Raw genomic sequence first — 23,830 nt, 5'->3', positions numbered from 1 at the left:
GCTAGGATTTCCTTCTGCCTTCCTGGACTCTTCCTTAAGGACTACCTCCAACAGGACTCTCTCAATTAGTTTCCCAAAGAGGCCCTAGTCTGCCCTCTGACAGTCCAAGGTGGCAGAGCTGCTGACCCGTATCCTTACTTCTCCAAGAATGGAAACCTCCTTTTGTGATCACTTTGCCCAAGACAGCCTCCAAACATCACTCATGCATTTTTCTCTGTTCACAAACAGTAGGCTCACACTGAAAGCTGAGACAACTTCTCAAGCTGTAGTGAAAGTGGTTCAACAGGGTCCTGTTACTATGCTGCTTAGTTAAATGTACTCTATAAACAGTAAAATTGATCATGGCAGTTTATGTTCACCTAACACCACTGCACTCATAAAACACTTGGGAGTTTACAGTTATGGTAACTTCATTTATGAATCGAGATATGATGCATAATAACCAAATATATTTCCACAAAAGTTGCTGCTACCATCGTGTCGCAGACATCTTTTTGTGAAAATCTTTTCTTAGGATTTTCTCTCTTCTGAGAAGCTGAGGCCTCAGAAACAAAATGTAAACAATGGTTATCTGCTGCTGTGGAATGCATCAGGTGTGTCTGGCCATTTTGAATGTTTACAATTAATGGCCAACCACAGGCCAGATAGCTTGGACTCTCTGTCCGAGCCAGCTGCCTTTGTTATCATTCTTTTCTATTTTATTCTTAGCTAGCCTTCTGAGAGACAAAACCTGTCCTTCTATTTCTTTGTAGTATAGTTATAATGTAATATATATATCATAAAATAATAAATCAAGCCTTCTGAACATGGAGTCAACATTCTCATCTCTTCCCTCATCCAAGAACCCCTGTGAACACTGTCACACCATCAGGAAGTTTATCTTTAGTGAGTTACACAATCAGTAAGAAATATTCCATAGGAAGTTAAATGTAGTGCACCTCTATTCTCAGAGGACCTTAAAAAACAAAACAAAAAGGCAAGTTTATGAAAATTAGTTCTCAAGGTTTTACATCTTTTATTGAAAAGAAATTATTTTCTGAGCAATGCAAATTGCAGCAGTTCACAAATTTCTTCTACTAAAAGAGCTATTTCTTTAAAGAAATCTTTACATAAGATCCACATCTACTCAACACTCTCGAACCAGACCCTCATAGTCCACTGTAATTTTGAAGATAGAATACAGAAACAGTGATAAAACATGACTGTTCAGTTAGCACAGACATACTATTTTTGAAATGAGGTTCTTTAAAGAAAGCTACAACACAGTCACTGGATGTTGCATTTACTCAATTTCAAAATTACATCAAGATCCTTTGAAAAGTTAATTCAGTCTTTCTAAACAGTTAGAAATGCTTTAGTGAGTTCTAGTTCAAGAAATATTCCAATTACATATTCCATAAGTCAGTACACTAAAAACTAAAGTTCAGTAAAAGTGATGAAACAAGCTTAAATTTATAACTAAAGCCATTTATATGTTGTATTAATGTATAATACGAATAAACCTCTTAGTGTACTCTACACTGAAGAGTTCACAGACATATGCAACACTTTCACATTTACTTCAAGTCATCTTAAATAAATTCAATTTAAAAACACTTTCATGGTAGCATTCCATGTGTCACAAGCAATCACTTATACTTGAAAATATGCATGAGTGAGAATTTTTCCTCTCCCCTCAAATTTAATGTTACATAAAATACCAACTAGTCACCTTGAACATTTTGAATTAGAACTATACTGAGCAGCATGTGTAACTGAAGTCTAAGGCAGCTAAAATGAAACTAAATCAGGATTCCTCTAAAGAATGCATGTCTTCTGTAAAAATATTACAGGAAAAGATATCTACCATATTTAGTAGAACTTGTTCATATTTCAAAAAGAGCTGTGAAGGGACAGTCAGCCCTAACTAGGTCAGGGGTTGCTCTACAGCAGAGGCTAAGCAGATGTTCAAATCACAGCCACCAACTGTGTACTGTGCAAGAAGTTACAGGCTGGGAAGGAAGAACAATTTTAAGTTTGGTATGTGCAAAAACCCCACTTTTCACTCCATTATAAACTGTTTCCAATTTTATCAGGTTGTCTTAATAAAGACTAAATACTCTGTCTCAGTACCTGTACATGTGTAGGCATTGAAGACCACTTCACAAACATTAAACTACTTTAAAGCTTAGTGTTCCTTCAGGTATTATTCACGTCATTAGACTTGCTGAATCTGAAGCTGCATTTAACATAATTTCCTGAAATTTAAGTAAGAAGAATACTACAAGTGTCGTAATAAGGAAGTAGTTACATTAACTGCTTCCTCTAGAAGAAAAGTGCAAATGTACTAAATTATTCGTTTACACATTCTTGGCTTTACCTAAGGTATGTAGCAGGAAAACAACATAAAATTCCTAATAATACAATGAAAGCAAAGCCACAGACAATGGGATACACTTTCTTTACTAGTGAGGTTCAGAGCTCTCACACGTAAACACTTTTCAGCATGGTAAAAATATCTCCATGTCTGTGAAACAACACTGTTCACTTGCACTACCTAGTTCTCCTGATTTACCTCTACTCCAGTAAGAAAAGTTACGATACAGAATTTTGATCTACTGCTCAGAGTCGTTGTAGCTTCTTTACCAACATGAAGAGAGTCCATGGCATAGCTGCTTCAACGGGCAGTGGCCATGGACTGAGAGAAAAGGGAAGAAGATTCTGGTGTGCATACCAGACAGATAAAATTGTTCACAAAGTTGCATGTCCAGCAGAAAAAAGGTAACACTGGGTCATTGCAACCTTCTCTAAATTTAAACAGCACTACACTCATATTTCATGGGTTCATGAATGAGTAATCTTCAAAAATAGAGGCATTGGTGACAATTTCATGTAGAAGATAGAGTAAAAACTGAAAATCTAATTATGGAAGTTTTATATCATATTTTACCATCTACCATTCTAAAGACTTACAATTCATGTTCACTGGTTTTACATTGTGCTATTGAATATTTTAAGGCCACTCCCTTATTCTGGAATCATGACTTCTACATAAAAGCACATAGCTGGACTGACATTACACCACTGTACTTCTTTAAGAAGTTGTTTTTTTAAAATTTATTTTGACTTCTTCAGGAATAAACTTAATCTCTAAAGGCAGATTATGTCCCCAAGTATGCACAAAACACTTTCACCTCAGTATCACCATAGTATGTCCATAAATAATTCAGTGTGAAAAACCCAACTAACCCCTGCCTCCAAGATATAAAACAAGTGGCTAAGTAATGCCAAAGCCCCTTAGCTCTGCAACACTTTTCTCCAATTCTGAATTTTCGTTGTGCAGTTATGCTGCCTTCCTGTAACAAACAGGAGGTTAATAAATAATAAGGGAAACATTTTCTTTACATGGTGTAGCTGCATGTAAGTTTCAATGCCACCTTTGTATTTATGGATTCTTTTGATATTAAAGAGTAGCACCACTTATCTCTAACTAATAGAGCTGGCTATTCTAATAAACTTGAGATGGATGTTAGAATAGCTTCAGGGAAAGTATTTCTAAACTACTCAGAATTCTTATAATACTAATTAACTACTGTAACCGCACTATATCTATTACATGAAATCCAATGCATATTTTATCAGGGAAAAAAATTAAATCTTAACAGTATCTCAAAAAGTAATTTCAATGCATCCTTGTAACACTCTTCCATTATCCACTAAATGTAAGTGTATCAACTTTCAAAATCACTATAATGACACGAGTTTACTGAACCAATTATCCAAGGGTTATATTTTTTTGTAACCATCAACTTAAATGAAGTCCCCTCTTCAGGGAGCAGACCTGGTGCCAACACCCTAAATCGTGCAAACAAAACAAAACCATAAACTACAACATTAAATTGCAGCTGATGTCAAGTTAAGCCACATCCAGGACACCAGCAGCCACTAGCTGCCTTGAAAGCCAGTCCAATCCTTCATAAAGTCCTGTACCACTTCGGGCATCACAACCCTGAATATACCAGCTACGGCCACAGCAGAGTTTGTGGAGACTCAACAGTTCTGTGATTTCTTCCACTGGAAGAGCACCTGCTACATCCTGCAAGAGAATCAAAGACTCAATTATTCATCTGTATTATATTTGAAGCTATTTCATTGGCTTAGACTGAAGCAACAGATGACATAACAACTCCTCAAACACAAAAGACAAATCAAACAGTTAAGCATTTACTACTTGCTATCATAAAAAAATCCCCGATTGATCAATCTACTAAGCACGCTTAGCACCAACACTTACTTGACCAGCATTACACATTACATATAAGGAAAATATCTCCATTTTATCTTTCCACATTAGCACTCTCTACCCACAGCAGAGGGTTCAGAAGGTTGGAATTGGATGGACAAGCTGAGGAAAAGAGAGTAAAACCAAATCACAAGTACCTGTTTATTAGCAAAGATCAAGAGCAAGGCATCCCGCAATTCCTTCTCTGTCAATAATTTTGCAAGTTCACTGTATGCTTCACTGACCCTGTCTCTGTGACTGCTATCAACAACAAACACCACCGCTATGAAAGAAGAAGAGAAATGTTTTACACACATTCACAAACAAACTGCAAAATTAACCTTCAACTTACACCATTCCTTTTTCTAGACGCTTTCTATGTGAAGTTCCTCAGTACACAACTTCAATTTTAAATCCAGGATGACTGAGAAATTCCTTAAATATTTCTGTATTTTAAACAGAAGTCTAGAATTCATCCTTAAACAGTGAAAAAATCTCTAATTTTTTTCCCTAGTCTAATATAAAGGCCATGATATTTTAACTACTTAGGTCTAAAACCAGATTTACTATGCGTGGATTAAGTATCTCAGTTTAAACCATTTCTTGATCCCTTTATACTCCATTAACTCCCATATGGCTGTCTCAGTTTCCTTTAATGGACTGTAATATTCACAGGTTCAGCCAAATCAGCACAGCTTGCTTCAACTACAGACTACACAATCCAAAAAAGATGGTCAAGGACTCGACATAGCAGCATTAGATTTTACTATCCACTAGAGAGTAACTAAGATGCCAGAAAGACTGGGGAGTCAAAGGGGCAAAGCTAGAGGACAGAATTTAAAATCAAGGGGTTTCGATAAGAAAAACCCCAACACCAAAACTAAAAATAACCTACTGCAGATATGTACTAGGGTAACTGCTTGTCTTTCTCTCCAACATGCAGTTCCAAGGCAGGCATGATTCCATGCTAATTCACAGAGTATGTTTTAAGAGGACAACAGCAATCTCAAAATACAACTTTTAAAAGTTTGAAAATATGAGTAATTTAAAATGTTAAAGTTTGCATTTAAGGCTGAAATAAGGCACAAAGCAGAGCACATGAGCTGGCGTTTGTAATTCCTAAGTATTTTAGATAATTGTGAATGAATCAATCAAGAGGAACTTCTGTCTGAACTGGGAAAAACCTATGGACGATTTACAAAACAATAACACAAATTTTTAAGTTCATCAGTGCTTTCAGACTCAATAATCTAGTCTATAATCAGATACTACACTGCAATAGAAAGTCAGAACTTGGTAGAATTTTTTAAGCTGCTATCTAAAGGCTTCTAAAAGCTGAGTATTTTCAAGTGCTATTTATATTCCATACCTGGCAAGTACTGCTTCTCACTATGCAGACTTTGGGACGCTGTACCTTGTCTGTTGTCAGCTAGAACCAATTTAATAGAGGTTCTAATTTTGTTTGGCTCCATGAACTGTCTGATGGATTTACGGAGAATGTACCTTTATCATCCAGTAGACACTCTGACATACTGGATTAAAATTTATTAGCTCATGAATCTAACAGCTGGACATTGCATTAGATGAACAACTTTCTACTGTCATAAATTATTTCTATTAATAATCTGTCTGGCTTTGAAACACAAGCTAGAAGACAAAATACATTTTAAGAGCTGTATCAGTATTACCTTGCGTATTGAGATAATAATGTTTCCACAAAGGCCTCAATTTGTGCTTTCCTCCTACATCCCATATAGTAAACTTTAAATTCTTGTATTCTACTGTTTCAACGTTAAAACCTGGAATAAAAATATATGTTTTACAGTCCTGCTCTGTATGAACATAAAATAACCAAAATTAGTAGATAAATCAAACATTCAGAAAAGTAATTAAATTTAAATTGTAGCTACTAACCTATGGTTGGAATTGGCTGCATGAATTCATCTTGCTTTAACTTAAACAAAATAGTTGTTTTGCCAGCTCCATCTAATCCTAAAGTAACAACCCGAATTTCCATTTTTGGTCCAATATGTACCCTGTTGTCCTGGAAGAAACAGAATATTATGTCTTAATAGCAACAGCAAATTTTGGAAGTTCAATCTAGAAAACCCTTATGTTTAAAACATGTATTTTGTCACCATTCCTAAAGTGACTAAATGGATGGTCTCCAAAAGTACAATGCATGAGCACTCCCAGCAATAATAGAAATAAATAGAAACAAAAATATCCAATAATAGAAACAAAAATATCCAATAATGTCTATAGTGAACCTGTAATTTTTACCTGATCTGAGTTACAATGTATCTTTTAGAAAGCCAGTTTCATGACAGTATGTCTGTATTTGATAAAATTTCAAATTCTTTCATTATTCTTGGCTGAGACCATGTGAAAAAAATTTTTATGGCAATTAATTAGAGTTCTCTAACCAGGAAACTCCTTTTTTTCCCCACTTTATTAATGCCTCCACCTAGAGAACTACTTCCTTGCTGGAGGTTCCATAGCTTTACCTCTTCACCCTAAGCCTCTTCCAATCCTTTGCAACAACAACAACATTACTAGCACTAAGCAGTAATCTGAAATAGTGGAGAAAAGCAAACAAAATCCCCCAGGTCTTGCTTGGAAACAAGAAATGAGAATCAACTTCCCTATCTGTAGTTTACAGCAAGCTATTGTTGAGTATTGAAGGAGATGACACTGACAACATGATCAAATGGCAAAGCATAAATTCTAAAATAAACACATTGGCTGAGATTAGTATACATTTCTGAAACACATTTTGAAGTACTTAGAACTGCTATCTTGATGAAACACCAGGGTTTCAATCACCAGAACTATGTAGCAGTCTATTTGTTTTCTTGCAAAATCCAGACAGCACTGTGCCTACTCCACACCGCCTCTCATTTCTTCTCACAGAAGAAATACTACTGAGTGCAAAAATGCTACATCATCTCTTGGTAAAAGACCAACAGGTTGACAGTGTTGCAGGACATTTAAACATCTATATCACATGATGTGTGATGTCTAACTATTTATCTTTCCATATACACATAAATACAGACAGAGGATCCATTATGTATCTGGATATATTGTCATCATGACAAGCAACTGTTTTCTCCCTTCTGTCATCAGAGAAGTAGCATACTTTCAGAATAATCAATACAATTCAATGACCTTATGCTATCACAATCCTGGAAGAGAATAAAAATACCTTGAGAAACTGCTTCCTAAAAAAAAAAATTAAATATAATTATGCAATTACCACAATGCAAAAGTCAGCAACATCATGACTATAAGTGTAAAAGCCAGATCAAAGGTTCATCTAATCAAATATGCTCTCTGAATCTAGGCAACGGTGGACATAAAATAAGAAAATAAGAAAATAAAAAATAAGAATTAAGGAAGGTACATAGTGATGATAACTGTCCTTAATAACTTCCCTGTGCTTAAAAACTTGCAGCTCATGAATTTCCTAAGCCAACTGTGAAGTTTCTTCAATCAGCAGATCTTGATGCATTATTGACCTGTGAAATTGTCTGCTTGCTGCTTGAAACCTAAATGGGCCCAGATGGTCCTTATCATAGAACTCCACAGACTACCTTTTCAGTATGAAATAAATAAATTACTTTATTTGAATCTGTGAAATGAACTTGGATAAGCTCAGCAGGTTCAGTACTACTATTACACAAGGCATATGCTCCACAACCAAAAGACTATTTGAGATTTGGAAAATAAAACATTGAGACTTAACTGCTTTTTAATAAATTTTTGTCTAAGTTCTAGATATTTGGAGTCAGAGCTGAAATTCAGTGACAACACTGCAACACAACATGATTATCAGAATGGGTTATCTCATTCTGGAAGAGAAGAACTTGTGGGCAGATTTTTGACAAGGTTCAGAGAAAGAAAGAACAAAAAGAAGTATGCAGAAGGGTCTGAAGAGTCTAAAAAATGCCATGTCTCCAGCACTCTTTTCACACTCAAAACTTTAGTTCTGATTTTATCCAGAGTTTCTGGCAGTGGATCTCCCCAATTCTTCTCTGCACCCAAAAGGAAGAAGGAAAAGCAGCAGCTCTGTATAGAGCTGCTCAGTTCACAGGTTTCTTGCAGGAGGCAGTACCCTGGCTATGGGCAGAGCTTGCTGACAGTGAGCCAGTCCTCTCACAGCACCACCAGATGTACTGGTCACCTGACAGCTCCCATGGCTGGAGGGCAGAGGCAGTACCACTTAAATCACCAGGGAAATGAAGGAGATGAGTGAGGCTGTCAAATTTAGCCATCCTGCTGCAGTTTGCCTTCTCCAAGGTTTGGAATGAAAACAGGCTGTTCTCAGCATGTTTGTATTCTCTCAGAAGGAATCAAAATGTGATGGATGCCAAATTTCCACTTTTTGCACAAGTAGTTCTGTCACTTCAAAAAACATTGCAAGCAAAGTTGCTATTTGGAAAACTGTGTGTAGCATCTGCAATATGAGTCAGTAATAATGGACTATTCACGATCACAGCTAGAAACTGACATGAAAGAAGTCTCTCATTGTCAATTGTATCAGCACCTTTAATTAAAATGTTGCTTAAAAAATGACAAACTCCCCTTGTGTCTGTATTTCTGGCAGGTGCATAACTTGATGGCATACTTAAAAACAGGTAACCTTAGACTTCTGTTTAAGTAAAACTTGTTTTCTTAAATCTTAGTGCAGAAGAAAAATCCCCAACTATGATCTCTTCACTTTTTTATCCTTGACCTCTTTCAAGAAATTTGATGAGACAAAAGCCTTCCGTACAGGTTTCACTAATGGTATCTTAAGGTGCTTTCTCTCTGAGAGAACACTTCCTTCTCAGATTGTCTTGATGTTGGTAAAGGTTAGCTGCCCATAGTTAGTTTAACATCATAACGAGAATTTATCTGTCAATCTCAGGCACTGCTTCCTTAATAGTTTTCTCTCTCTGCAGCATGCACATATACATATTCATGATGACCAAATGCATTTCTTATATATAATGTTCTACTACCACTGCACTCATTTAACAGAAAACTATCTTTAAATAAGGATCGTGATCCTGGACAAGGAGAATTCTCCAAATCCTCCCTTCAGAGCTTTGTATCTGGCATTTCCCTAGCTGGTTTAGAAATAGGAAATGGCACTATGCCTGTTTTCTTGTGTCATCAGTGAAACAAAATATAGGTAAAATTTACTCATTTTCAAGAATGAAAAGGACTTTTCCCTCCCCTCCTCAAACCTCCACAACTTTCATTTGATATTAAATGTTCCTCTGATCTGGTACTGTCTGAATGGATGCAGCCTTCAGTGTATGCCAGCTCACGAGGGAGACCTTTCCAGTAATATAGTAACAGTTTACAGTTTTTTGTCTGAAGATTTTATTTCTGCCTGGTATCTGTTGCCAGGTCCAGATATGTACAACAAGCCTCACTGCAAGTCACGATAGTGGCCATCAGCGTAACAGTAATCTAAAAACACATTATTAAGAAAGAGAACATTAAGCTTTATCAGATGTGAGGAAACAAAAAGTAAGAGGCTGCAGGAATTACTTTCACCTTATTTTTTCACGGCTGTTTTTGTGAAAAATTACACTTGCTTTAGCACCTTTGAAATTCAGAAATTAACCTTCAGAAGACTTCATAGAAATACAAATTGTTACAAGATAAAACCAAGTCTTCTGGGTCCCCCAAGCCTATTTTAGGCCTCCTGTAACACCTTAGCTAGCTCCTATCATTCTCTTTCCAAACGCTCAGAAATTAACAACCAAAATTTTCCAAGTCTGACATAAAGCTCTGAAAGTCAAAGTTTTCAAACATTCAAAATGCCCCTCTGACTCGTTATTCTTCATCTGTGAATTGTGATTACTGCTTCATTCATGGAATAATGAGGGTTTGCAGAAGAGGTTTCCTTGGCCCTACGAGCTCTGATCTCTGCTAAATAGGAAAGAGGCAGACGTGAAAATGCTGCATTGACACGGAAATTCAAATATACTGAGGTTACAAAATCAATGATTTTGAAGAAATTTAATTTCCTAAGTCTGCAAGAACTGACCTAGAATCTCTATGAAACATTCTCTATCTCTATGGAAACATTCGTTTCCTTACAGTAAATGTTTCAACAGCTACAGTTAAACTCTCATTTTTGTCTCAGCCACAATAGATCCTCTTCCTCTTTCACCCATTCAGAACTAAAAAAAACCCATACATCAAAGTACTTGTTCCGTGAGTTTCAAACTTATTTACTTTCCTATGAGGAAAGCATTATAAATAATAAATACCATATAAATACACCAAATAGAAGTAACATTATCAAACTTTGAACAATTTCATCCCCTTCAATGAAAGTGGTACTGAAATTATATTGAAGCAATAAAACCCAAACCTACTTAGAAGATTAATCATGTATAAGCTAAGCTATGAGTGAATACCAAGCAACTGTAAAACAAATGGCTGTTTAATAAACTGAAAGAAATACATTTTTTAACATTATAAACTGAAAGTTATAATAGTAGTATTCAATTTAAAATAGGTGAGCAATCTCCAGGAAATAATCAAAGAAAGATGTTTCTAGAACTCCCAAATGCTATCCAACTTCTTTAAAAGAAAACAGCTCATGTTCAAACAAAGTTACTGATATGGTCAATGACGAAAGAACATTTCCCACCCTTATTACAGCAGCACAGTGGTTTGTTGCTCAAATACCAGATTGCATTCATCATGTGATAAGACAATGTGGCTCTAACTGATACTGAATTGCCTCAACTTGTTGCAACAAATACAGCATAATAACGTACATCAATTATTCCTGCGTTATTTTACATTAGATTTGGGACTTCATAAAGTGGACAACTGTACTTCCATGAGATTAAGAATACCTTTGTAAAAGTGACAGGTATGCTAGCCTCCAGCTGTACATGATCTGCAAGTTCTGTAAACTGCTGCTGCTGTTTCTGTAATGTCTCTAGCAATCTTGTAATTTCCTGTTTGGCCAACACTACTCTGCAGTCGTCCTAAACAGACGAAGAAAACAAAAGCATGCCTTTCTTTTAGTAATTTACGTAAAAATACCCCAAATACAATATAAATATCATTGCTAGAAAGAAGGCTTTTTAAATAGAAATACACTACTTCAAGAAATTAACATTCACAAAATAGATTTATTTAAAATTGCAACACAAATATGAATATCTTAACAGTTTTCCTTAACACTAATAGATACTAAGTTGTTCTGCAGGTTTATTAAAAAACTAACAAACTTTCTTTATGAGCCACCTAGGAGTAATACAAATTATAAGAAACAATAATATCAATGTAACATATAAAGAACATTTATATTTTTCATGTATCATTTAAACAGATGGAACAGAGCAACTGTTTTGCAACATATGGCAACACACTTAATAGGAAAATATTAGCATCCCCCCCTCTTAGGATTCAGAACATTTGTACAGTTAAACCTGACTACACAAACAAACAAAAGCTCTAAACAAATCTGGAAAAAAGAAGTACAAATAACACATTCACGAATTAGCTTCTCACACTCAGTTTACTATTTGCTATGCATACTATTTACTTTTTCCTATCATTACACTGAATTAATAAGAGAACAATGAGAAATTCACATACAGCCACTTTCTTCATACATTTAAGATGTTGCATTACCAATGTTACAAGTGTAACTGTAAAATCTTTCCAATACATTCTGTAGGGGTTTTTTTGCTTCAGTCTTGTCTTGCCTTCCCACTAACCTCACAAATATCAGAAAGTACTCCAGAAAAATCATGCCACAGTGTTTCCAGTAACTGGAGGACTCTACACTTTTGGACTGACTATCTTTGGCTAATACTCCCTTGTAACGAGTACTTATATCTCATGTTAGACCATGACTGATTTAATCTTATAAGAAAATAATGCAGAATACCATCCCATCTCTTTTTTTATAGTCTAAAATTAATTTGTACTTCCATGTATTTTGCCATATGCTACAGCTCACTTGCCAACCTACCTGTTGCAAAGTCTTTTCACAGTGAAGGCAAGCTGTTGAAACCTGTGACAGGAGAATGGTCATATCTTCTTGCTGTTGCCTAAGCCAAATCAACTTCTCTCTCACATGAGCATCAACAACACTAAGAGCCATTTCTTCCTGACGACAAAGGGTTTCATGAAGATCAGAAAAATAGGCTCTGACACATGAGCGAGCATTCTCTGCAGTTCCTGGTACCTAGAGTGTTGCAGCAAGGAGATCCAACAGTTTAAGGACACCAGTTGATTCCAGAAGCAAATTTTAAATTTTATTCTAGATTCTAATTTATTTTCACTTCTGCCTGGCTACATCACAGTTCATATCCCAGTCAGGGCTGATAAGACTTCCTGAATAATACCAAAACACTTCTAGAAGTTACTCCTATAATCACATAACTCATTTCCATGTATAAACACCTCACTAAAAATGACCAGGGAAAAAAGCCTCAATAGTACTATACCACCTGAGAACATACACAGTCTGTACACTAGGAGTCAAACAACTTTTTCCACTGCCTCCACATTTCCATATAGACTAAAAACATAGTAACACCAAGTTCCCATCTATCTGCTGACCTAAGCCTCAATACTGATGTGCTAGATAGAAGACCTTAAAATCTTGCCCTTTAAAACCTATGCATAATTTTCAAAGAAAGTCTTTATCCAGTTATTGCAGAAAAGCCAATAATCTGTGCATGTCGGGGAAATAAAAAATTTTTAAAAGCATACATGTTCAGTATGGGCCATTCCAACTCCATCTTCAACAATTTGTTCTCCTCCTTCTATATGCTGAACAATTCCAACTAATTTTCTGGAATAATCAGAGATTTCTTCTGTGAAAGTTCTTATACAGTGAGCCATGTCTAAAATGGATGCACGAATCTGGTTTGCTTCTGGTTCCAAGACAGAATGCTATTAATTAAAAGCAACATATTAAACATCAATCATAATTATCTTCCTTAATAATCTTTTATATTTTACTACATATTTCATATACATGTGCAAGTATATGGGCATATATTTTACACATACATATAGTACAGCCACATAAGAACTGAAAACTATGTCCCAATTTAAAAAAACAGTCAGGACTTACAGATTATGCTGAAATTAGCTCATACATCTAGCCATTACACAAGTAAACAGAAACTTGCCTGTTTATCATAATTTATTATAAAAAAAGAATAGTTAGATTGCACCAGTGATGTGATGTGTATGTAGTGTCTGCATTATGAAAACAGCTTTCTAAATGATGGCCTAATGTCATGAAAACTTCAGAAAAGCAGCAGATAAAGGGACTGTCTTTTTTCACATATATATATATATTCACATTAGTAACTCATTGAGTTCTTAGATTTTTTTTCCTTTATTTTACCATGGCAACTGTCTGACACAAAGGGAAAACTAAAGAATGGGATGAACACATCAAGAATCTATCCTCCTTTCTTGACAATCTTTTGTACTTTATTTGGATAAATAATTATGCAAGCCACCCCCTGGCATGACTAGAAATTAACTACTAGCAGTACCTTATGACCTTGATGCTTCCCATATTCTTTGCAGACACAACACATGAGAGGACTCGCCTGACAGCCTTCTTCTAAACAAACAAACTCAATGGCATGCACTTGGTGTTGGGAGCACATCGTCTTCTCATGAGGCTTATCAGCAAGAGGTACACGCCTGTGCTTTGCCAGAGTCTTAGTAGAATGAGTAAGCTGGGAGCAGTCTGCACACAGGTGAGTGGCACACACAGTGCAATACACAGACGCAACATGGGCTTCATCCTCATCGCAACGAATGATACTCTAACAATGAAAACCAGGCAAAACTCAAGTGGTTAACATTTAATCCCAAAAATGGAGGAAAAAGCAGAAGACTTGTAAACAATACAGTCTTTGTTTAAAAGTTATACACTAATAAATATTTGGACTACTTTGAAACTTGATTATAAGTTTTCAATAACCTTTTTGAAAACGTAAGTTTAAAGTGTTCAGTAATTTTATAAATCCAAGCTTCAGTGCAAGTTGTAAAGGTTTGGAGGAGGAAATAAATCTGGCTCTGGGAATTTCCTCCAAAGCAGTTATTACAGACCAGAAAATTACTTACAGAAAAACAAAACATCAACAGTCAAATAAGCACTTAGGAAAGTTATCTACATCTAGAATGGTATTGCAAGATATGTTGCACACCAGCTGATAATAGTGAAATGATAAAAGCAGCTACTTTTGGTAATGAAGTACTACATGATATAATAAAATTACTATAAAAGGCAACTATTGACAATAGCTGAAGCATTTAGGAAGAATTCTTGAGGAGTTTCAGAAAACTGTGCTTATATGACTAAAACTAATATATCAAAATGAGTAACCTTTTCTAAAAACCCTAAAGACATAAAAAGGGGCTGAAATAGTATGCATGTTTATTAATACCAGTTTATTTTCTGCTTTAGTCAAGTACAACTAGCATTTAATTATAAACAATTAATTGAAGCCTTAATACTAGATACTGGAAGAAAAGAACAGTATTATTGGTGAAAACACATTTGGCAAAGAACTGATTTTCAATCTTTTTCCTATTTAGAGATAACTTCTAGCAAATGAAACTTTTTTTTGTTTGTTTGTTTTGTTTTTTGGGTTTTTCGTTTTAAAACTCAGTACCTCTCCAGACAGACCAATGCCTTCTTCAGCTGTCCCATACTGCCCAGCAGGTCCATTCTGCAACCGTTCCAAGAGTTCCAACAAAGCAAAGTTCTTTTTCAATCCCCAGACACCAGAATCTCCTATTTTTGATGAAGAAGTAAACAAAGGAGAGGAGAGGAAGAAAAATCTCAAGCACATATAATTTTGAGAAATTCCACAAACCACAGCTGAGATTCGGACAAATATTAAGAGCATATCAACTACATTAATATTAACCAAGTGAGATACAGCTATCAGTTTTTCTGCAAGCTCATTCCATCTTCTTCCTTCCTTTGATCATTGAGCTATTTAATATTTACGCAGATCCTCCCTATCAAAAGATGCCAAGATTATTAAAAATTTAGAGAAACTTAGTAAAAATACTTGTAAAATAATCTGCAATAGCTAACAAGAATACAAAGAACACACAAACACTGTGCATTATAAAAATTATTGTTTTCAGAGGTATAGTGAACATTTCTACCCTACTAATGGAAGCCATGAAGAATTCCCTACTGAGAAACCTTATTCCCTGTATCACAAGATGCAGCACCAATTGCAGATCTCATGCCAGCAAAATCTAAGTAAGAGTTAAAACAATATTCAGAAACAAAACTCAAGGTGCTACACTATTTGATAAAATGGAAGATCACTCATACTCCCTATAGCAAAGCAGAAACCCATGTCTACTCCTGCATGATCCTTATTTTGTAGAAATTAATATGAAGCAATGAGATGAGAAGCAAAATCAGAACGGCATCCCAATAATTGCTGCTAAATGATAACCATATTGGCCACATAGCATATGAGAATCCTAGCAGTTGCTTCTTCAAGGAATTGCCATCCCTTGACTCTTTTCCAGTGTAACTGTCATAAATTTAATGACATTTTCTCTGTTGCAAGGAAAAGGTGGCTCATGAGATCAAGCATCATCTTTGAGCCCTGGATCATTACTTTTTGACCATAACAAAACCACAAAATTGTTGACGTTGGGAGGGTCCTCTTCATCACTTTGCCTAGGTCACCTAGAGCTGGGTACCCAGGACCACACCCAGGCATCTTCTGAAAACCTCCAAGGAGGGAGATGCTATCACCTCTCTGGGCAACATGTGGCAGAGCCTGGTTCCTCTTACAGTCAAAATTGTTTCCTTATATGCAGACAAAACTTCTGCATTTCAGTTTGTGCACATGACACATCAGCTATCTACATGAACTCAAGGAAACAGTATTCCATGTGTTTCCCCAGAGAGTCCAGACTACTTGAATTGTCCAGTTGTTTCATGTTGTTTCCTAACTCGTAAAGTATGCTGCCCTGTGGCAGTCTCGTATGTGCCCTTCATCCTTCTGGAATTCTGTGTCATCTCATTGATCTTTTACAGACATGAAGTTTTACTTCTTCAATATGGACATTTATCAAACACTCCATAGACTGTGATTTATCATTAGAATGAGTGCAGTTCTAAATGACCAGACAGACAACAACTACACAGTTATGAGAAATACCCAGCTGGTAACCACACTGCTTAATGTAGCTTCGACTTCAACTTCATGCAACTTTTTTCCCTAGTCCATCTTTCTCAGAGACTATAGACGGTAATACTCTATTTCAAATTTGGTCACTGAGAATTTATGTGCCTCACAGATTAAAGGCAATAAATGGATGATACTGTTTTCCTATAGCAATAAATGGGAGCATCTTTAACTATTTTATGCTCCAACACTCTCAATGGGTATAAACAACACTGATAACCTGTTTTAAAAAAATATGTTTACCAGTAAAGACCATGTATTTGCTGCTTGCAGAAATGGGCCTATGAAAGCACTAGTCAGTAACTAGTGCTATGTAACTGAAGTTAGATATAAAGCCAGGTGCTTTAAAAAGTCTGTTCTTTTAAAGTCAGGGACCTCTGCATTTATCAGTTCCATGGTGGAAGCCGTCTCTGCTCCAGAGAGGCACTACATTGCCAATACCCAATCTAAGATCAGTGCGCTCCACAAAATAAGCTGCAAACAAACAAACAAAATATTCTGACTTTTATTTATCACAGATCTTGAAGGAGTTTACAGAAGGTATGTTCTGTCCCTCCAAAATTACACTAAGCACCAGCAAAGTCATCTGCTTTGATGTATTCTGACCTCAGAGCTTAGTAATTTTTTAGGTTGAGCACTCCTAGCAAGATCACTGTTTTTTCCGTAACACAGAACGAGTCACCTCTTATTACCAGCAGAAGAAATACAGAGCACTATATATATACTTTTAGAATTTAATTTACATCAAAACAGTTTCTAAACAGTCTGGATTTGCTAAATAGGTATCTAGACAGACTACCTCTCAGAAAACAAAGCACTGGAAAGTGGCTATGTGGTTCCCTTCTAGGGTGTTTAGCGCTTTCCCACAGCAAACTAACTGTGCACAACCTTCAGCTTCTACAGCATACAAAATAGTCACATTAACAGCACAGCAATATATTGGCTGATACTAACATGCACCTTCTATTTTCAGATTAGCCACTAATCCAGATAGCCATTAATAGCCCAGTATAAATGGATGTACATGTACCAAAAGGATAAACCTACTTAAGTAAGAGATTATAGCTCCTAGTCTTTAAGCAAACATTGTCTTAGCCTTTAGGCAAACACTGGGTAAGGCTGCAAGAGGAACAAGCTACTCAATCATTACAGTTTCCTACAAAAGTCTTTTCTTTCACAGGTTTTAGTGTTTATAACAAAAACCCTAGAAATCGAGAAGTACTCTTCTCAGTTTACAACATTGTATGTGACTTAATCATGTTAGTTCTGTTCCATGTCTAGCAGTGAAGAGAAAATCAAAATGAAACTAATTTACTGAATTGTTACCAAGAAGATCAGAAAAGATAAGTGAGTAGCTATTATGTAGTTGGGTTTTTTTGTCCATAACTCTAAGATGTCATGAGAAACAAAGATACATCGCTCTTCCATTCTTTCTATTATGTATCATGGGATTTGATAATACGAGTACAAGCAATTGTATAACATGTCCATCTCGGCACAGCTAAAAAACAAGCGAACCTTACATGCTAACTTTAAATTTACTGACACAGAATTTATAACCAGCAAGCATCCTATAAAACATAGAATCATGGAATAATCTTGAGTTGGAAGAGACCCACAAGGATCACCAAGTCCAACTCCTGGCCCTGTACAGGCCATTCCCAATGACCACACTGTTTGCCTAAGAGCATCCTCCAAACATTTCCTGAACCCTGGCAGACTTGGTGCTGTGACCCTGAGGAGCCTATTCCAGTGCCCAGCCACCCTCTGGGTGAGGAACCTTTTTCTAATACCTAACCTAAACCCCCCTGACACAACTTGAGGCCATTCCCTCAGTCCTGTCACTGCTCACCACACAGCAGATTATCAGTGCCTGCCCCTCCTCTTCCCCTCAGGAGGAAGTTGTGACTGCAATGGTGTCTCCCCTCAGTCCCCTCCAGGCTGAACAGACCAAGTGACCTCAGCCACTCCTCATCCTGCTTCCCCTCAGTGCCCTTCACCCCTCCATGCCCTCGCTGGACCCTCTCCAGTACTGTCCTTCTTACACTGGAGCACCCAGAGCTGCCCCCAGCACTGGAGGTGAGGCTGCCCCAGTGCAGAGCAGAGCAGGACAATCCCCTCCCTTGCCTGGCTGGTGATGCTGTCCCTGATGCCCCACAGGACATGGGTGGCCCTCCTGGCTGCCAGGGCACTGCTGGCTCATGTTCAGCTTGCCATCAGCTTGCCCAGGGCTCCTTTCCATGGCACTGCTCTCCAGACTCTCATTCCCCAGTCTTTCTGTACATTCAGTGTTGCCCCACATCCCGTGCATAACGTGGCACCTTCCCCTTACTCTTGAACTTCATGTGGCTGGTGACTGCCCAGCCCTCTCTGCAGGGCCTCCCAGCCAGAGCCAACAGCTTCTCCCAGTTTTGTATTATCTGTGAACTTTGTATTCCTCCCAGTCCTGCACCCAATCTTTTCTGAAGATGTTGAAGAGCACAGATCCTAAGGTGGAGCCCCATGGAACCTGCCCTAGTGACGAGGCACCACTCTGATGTCACCCCATTCACTGCAACCCCTTGAGCCTGACCCATGAACCAGCTGCTCTCCCAGCACATGATGTGCTTGCTTATCCAGCTGTGTGCTGGACATCTTGTCCAGCAGGACACTGTGAGAGACAGCACCAAAACTTTACTGAAATACAAAAAGACCACAACTGGCTTCCCCTGGTCCACTAGGTGGATTACGTTGTCATAAGCATGCATTCTCTTAAAAAAGTCACGTCTCATTTTGCTGGTATCTATCATAAAGTTTACATATTTACACAAATGCGACTTTGCTCTTTTTTATTTTAAATCTACCTACAAAAATTTTAGGTACCTGACCTACACATTCTCAACACAACTGACCAAGTGTTTATTTCCTATTTGAAATCATTAAACCATGAGTTCTGTAAATACATCCATTTACTCTTCTTGGACTTCACCTCAAATTGTGCTTTGATCACAAATGTGAGAGTCTAGTGATCTCATCCTTGTGCCTACAAAGAATGTTTGTGTCCATTAGAAAAATCATTACGCATTCTGTCATCTCAGAAGAAGAAGATGACATGAATAGCAGGAAATGTGTCAGCCACGAATGAGAAAATGACAGACCAAAGATATTAGGACTGACTCCAGCTAACTATACAAACGTCAATTTCAGAAGCATGAAGCTTGACTGCAAAAGTACTATAAATAATGAAAGGGATAAAGGAACAACTTTTGTCTAAATGTTTAAATGCATTTTCTTGCACAGCATTTTTAAGCTTCAGCTTGGCACTCAAACACTAGCAAAGTCATGTGTAAATCTAAGCAAGACCATGTAATCAGATGGATTACATGAAGGATGCCATCACCTGCATATCTCTGTGAACAAGTTTTAATGATAGAAAATAATTTCAGCTCTGCAGTAATGGTAGATAGAGAGAATCTCCAAAGTGCATTTTTACTAAAAATACCCTGGTCTGTATATTAATTAAAAAAAAACTAGAACCCAACAGAAACAAACAAACAAACAAAAAACCCCAACAAACAAACAAACAAACCCACCAGCCAAAAATAACCAGTGAGAGACAGGAAGCGAGAAAACAATTTGCAAGAAATTATTTTCCTTTTCTCCCAGATCAACATACTTTAAGGAAAATCTTTGAGAGGAGCCTCTTTTTCTACAGACACCATTTATTGGATTTTCCCCTATATAAACAATCTGAATCAACACTCTCCAGAATATATGATTTCAAAAGTTTGAAAATCAAACTAACTTTTCCATTGCACCTTTTTGGTTGAAAAAAATGTTAATCCAGTTGAAGACAACACTTCACATACCTCCAGCATGTACATACTCATTCAAAATTTTCCATTAGAAGATTAAATCACAGGGAACTTCATTAAAGAATTCTTTAAAAACCCAAAAAAAATCAATGTTTTATCTATTCTGCAATGCAGAATGGTTTGGTCAAGCTTTAGTATTATTTGTTCATTACAAAATGTTTTCTCTTGTAACAGGATTCTGTGAACTACTAGAAAATTTTGCTAAGCATGCAAACAACGTTTCAATTTTCAGTTGCAGAATACATATTTCCAATAATCCTGATTCATGAAGTACTTCTAACCCTGCCTTCACATACAGTTATATATAGAAAGAGACAGCTCTGTATATTTAAACTGAGTCCAGTTAAAAAAAAATACAAAAAAGTATCTACCCATATACAGATCCCCCAGTACTAATTTCAAAAAGCTCCCAACATTACCTAGGAAAACTTGGATGAATATAGTATTAAGTGGTTTAGTAATAAGAGCAATGGAAAAAAAGTACCATAGGTTACTTTAGACCAACTAAAAGTCTCCATAAAATCCATAGTTACTGATTAAGAAACTGTGCTCAGCACACATAGCTTTATGTCCTAATTTTACAGCTTTTCTTTCAACACAATTTTCTCTTGGCAGTGGTCCTTAGACACTAAACAGCTCTCTGAGACTAGAAAACATTATTTCATTAAATTCATTAAATTGTAGAATTGCTATAGGGTGAACATGAAACTTGCTTTCTCATATCCTCAAACAGAGGGGAGGGAAGTATGAAAAGTTCCTCTGGGCCCTGAATTGTCCCTCCCTGCTCCTAAGCTCTAGAAAAAAACAGAACTACAAGTGCAGCAAATTTAACCAATACCAGCAACTACTAGGTGATTAGAGAAAGGTAGCAAATGTATAGATGTCTCAAAGACGGGCCATGAGCTGCACTACACAAAACTTCCTAGTTTTATATCCTATAACCAGTAATATGTCTCAATGGTGTTGCATATGGAAAGAATAAAGTGCCTATGAACTCCCCCTCCCTCAGATCACCAGGTAAAACTTTTATTCACAGAAGTATTTTTATTTTCAAGCTGTTTGGCTAAGATTTTCTACCCATTACTTTTGTGAGCAACTGTTGATCACAGTGCATCCTTCTTCTTTGTAGTGTTAAACAGCAGGATGCAACTCTATTTATCAACTCTTCAATATATAGCTTTTCATCCTTCTTCCTAACTGTAGGGGACTTGGAGATTTAATAACACAGCATTTCATAAAAAACTCGTCAGAAGGATTAAAAAAAATCTGTAAATGCTTTTATAAAGCTTTATTTTCATCAAACATGAAACACACCGAAAAAATATGATAGGATCCTTCCAGATGCCTGGGAAAAATTGCATAATAGAAACTAAGAAGCAACAAGTTCCCCATCACAAGAGAAAAAGCAGTGGTCTTGGACAAAAATGTTTCATAACAACAGGACCAAGTGTTGTGCTCTAAGATTCTCCCTCTAAAAGCATAGTTTAAGAAATCTTGTGCAGCTGCATAGTCATATATAAGAAGCCAAACAAACCATTCCTCTTAAGCACTCTACTAGACTGGGAATCATTCATGATTCTCACACTTTACCATTTCCCTTGCCCAAAAACAAACCCCTCCTTCATACAAGTCTGATTATTTCTTTTCCTGATTTCTATCTTCACAAAAACATTCTGCAGAGTGCCTTAATATTCCTAGCAGATTCTTGTACTTCACAGCCAAGTGAATTTGATACTTAAACATTTCTTTCATGGTTTACAAGATCAGAGATGTCCTTTTCTAAAGATTCTCCTTTCAACAGGCTCCTTTTTCCTCCAGTGCTATTCAAAACTGCTGGAGCCAGTTCTATTAACAAGTTCTTTTTGTTACATCTTACTCTGATAACTTGTCTTCTCTATAACCCCATGTGGACTAGGTAATTCTTATTCTGAAGAAATTATATGCACGTGTCATCTTTTGCCTAAAGTAAACTTTCACTGTAAGAAAAAAAATCTTTATCTTATCCTTTCAAATACCATGTGCAGACATTGTTAGAGTAGGGGAATTCCGGATGATAGCCTGCCACTACCAATAATGCATGTATAGAAGTCATTAACATTGTAAAAACCAGGTTTGTTATTACTGATCCTTCCCTCTATATCATTTCATCATGAATTCAGGGAAATGTTAGACAAAAATTTACCTATTCAATTACATGGGTTTAGTGTTTAGGACAATAGGAAACTAATACTCATACTTCAGGAACCCTTACACAGAACCATTAAACAGAGTAGTTCCTTTGTAAATAGGTATACAAGAAGATGTCCAGGTATAAAGCGTGCAAGCCCAAGTTCAAGAACATAAATGCAAAATATTTTCTTTCTTTTCCTTACTACACATTCATTACTTGGAAATACCATCACTAAGTGGAGCACTAAGAATCTATGTAAAGTACTATCTTCTAGATATCTGTGACTGCAATGTTTCAAGAATGTAAAACTTCTATTTTCTTACCTAGTTCAGTAACTTGTCGATCAAAAGGACAACGAACTGCTCTGCCATGAAGGGGAAGCCGGGTAAGACAGTCATGGCAGACAGTATGGCCGCACAAAAGCAGCCGGGGAACTTTGTCCCCTTGCAGAGAAAATACATCTTCACAGACCCCACACTCAAGAACCTGTAAGTTAAAAAAGACCATTTTTGGTTTTAAGCTAATTAATAAGCAAAACTTCACACAGAAAGTTGTACAACAATTTATGTTACAGATGTTCATGCAATCACAGTAATTCATGCAATAAGCTGAGTCAGTAATTTTGCTTTATATGCACACATATAACGATCATACTACCAATTTTTAAAAAGTAAATAAATAATTAGACACAAACAGAACATTTTAACTCGTCAGCCTCCTGCCTGACCATCACTAGTTCCTACCCGCTTCATTTAATACACTGCCACAAGACAAGCCTACTGGTCAAGAGGCACAAGCAGAAGAAACACCCTCGCAGGAGAAGGAAGCAGCCAGCAAGACCCTGCCAGAGCAGAGTGTTGACCAGTGGAGTTTCCCCTCGCTGCTGATGCTCATAAAGAGATCAGTCACACCAAGTAAGCCAACTAGCAAGCTATAAACGCAGCACTGAGCTAGTGCGAGCAAACAGTTGTGGGCCGGAACATCTCAAGCTATAAACAAAAAGCACAACTGATGGTCACAGAGAAAGAAAAAAAAAAAAACCACCAAAACCAGTCCATAAGCCCGGCACCCCAGGGTACCACAGGCCTCCCGCGCCGTGTCCTGGGCGGGCACAGTCCGCCCCGCCACAGGAGCTGGGCCGAGCTACCACCTCACCTTCACCGCGGCGCCCGCCGGGCCGCGACCGCCACCGCCAGGCCCGCGGCCACTCTCCGGCCCGGCCTTGTTTACAGCCAGGGCCGCCATCTCGGGGAGGGCGGAGCGGAGCGGCCCCGCAGGAAGGAGCGGGGAACTGCCGCTACCTCAGGCACCACCCCGT

General features: G+C 37.2%; 1 protein-coding gene across 1 annotated transcript; it reads right to left on the bottom strand.

Moving 5' to 3' along the window:
* Nucleotides 1–991: 991 nt before the first annotated feature.
* On the bottom strand, nt 992–23,757 carry TRIM23 (tripartite motif containing 23). Its single transcript, XM_066569131.1, has 11 exons — nt 23,668–23,757; nt 22,836–22,998; nt 14,938–15,059; nt 13,807–14,085; nt 13,007–13,189; nt 12,261–12,476; nt 11,131–11,265; nt 6,176–6,305; nt 5,950–6,060; nt 4,420–4,544; nt 992–4,075 (listed from the first exon to the last, which is right to left on the bottom strand). The coding sequence occupies exons 1-11, from the start codon at nt 23,755–23,757 to the stop codon at nt 3,896–3,898; spliced, it is 1,734 nt and encodes a 577-aa protein (XP_066425228.1). The 3' UTR covers nt 992–3,895.
* Between the last annotated feature and the right edge of the window lie 73 nt (nt 23,758–23,830).

This window comes from Molothrus aeneus, chromosome Z (assembly GCF_037042795.1).
Source record: "Molothrus aeneus isolate 106 chromosome Z, BPBGC_Maene_1.0, whole genome shotgun sequence".
NCBI classification, from domain to species: Eukaryota; Metazoa; Chordata; class Aves; order Passeriformes; family Icteridae; genus Molothrus; species Molothrus aeneus.
The sequence above is the reverse complement of the archived record's forward strand: the minus strand, read 5'-3'. Positions and strand labels throughout refer to the sequence as shown.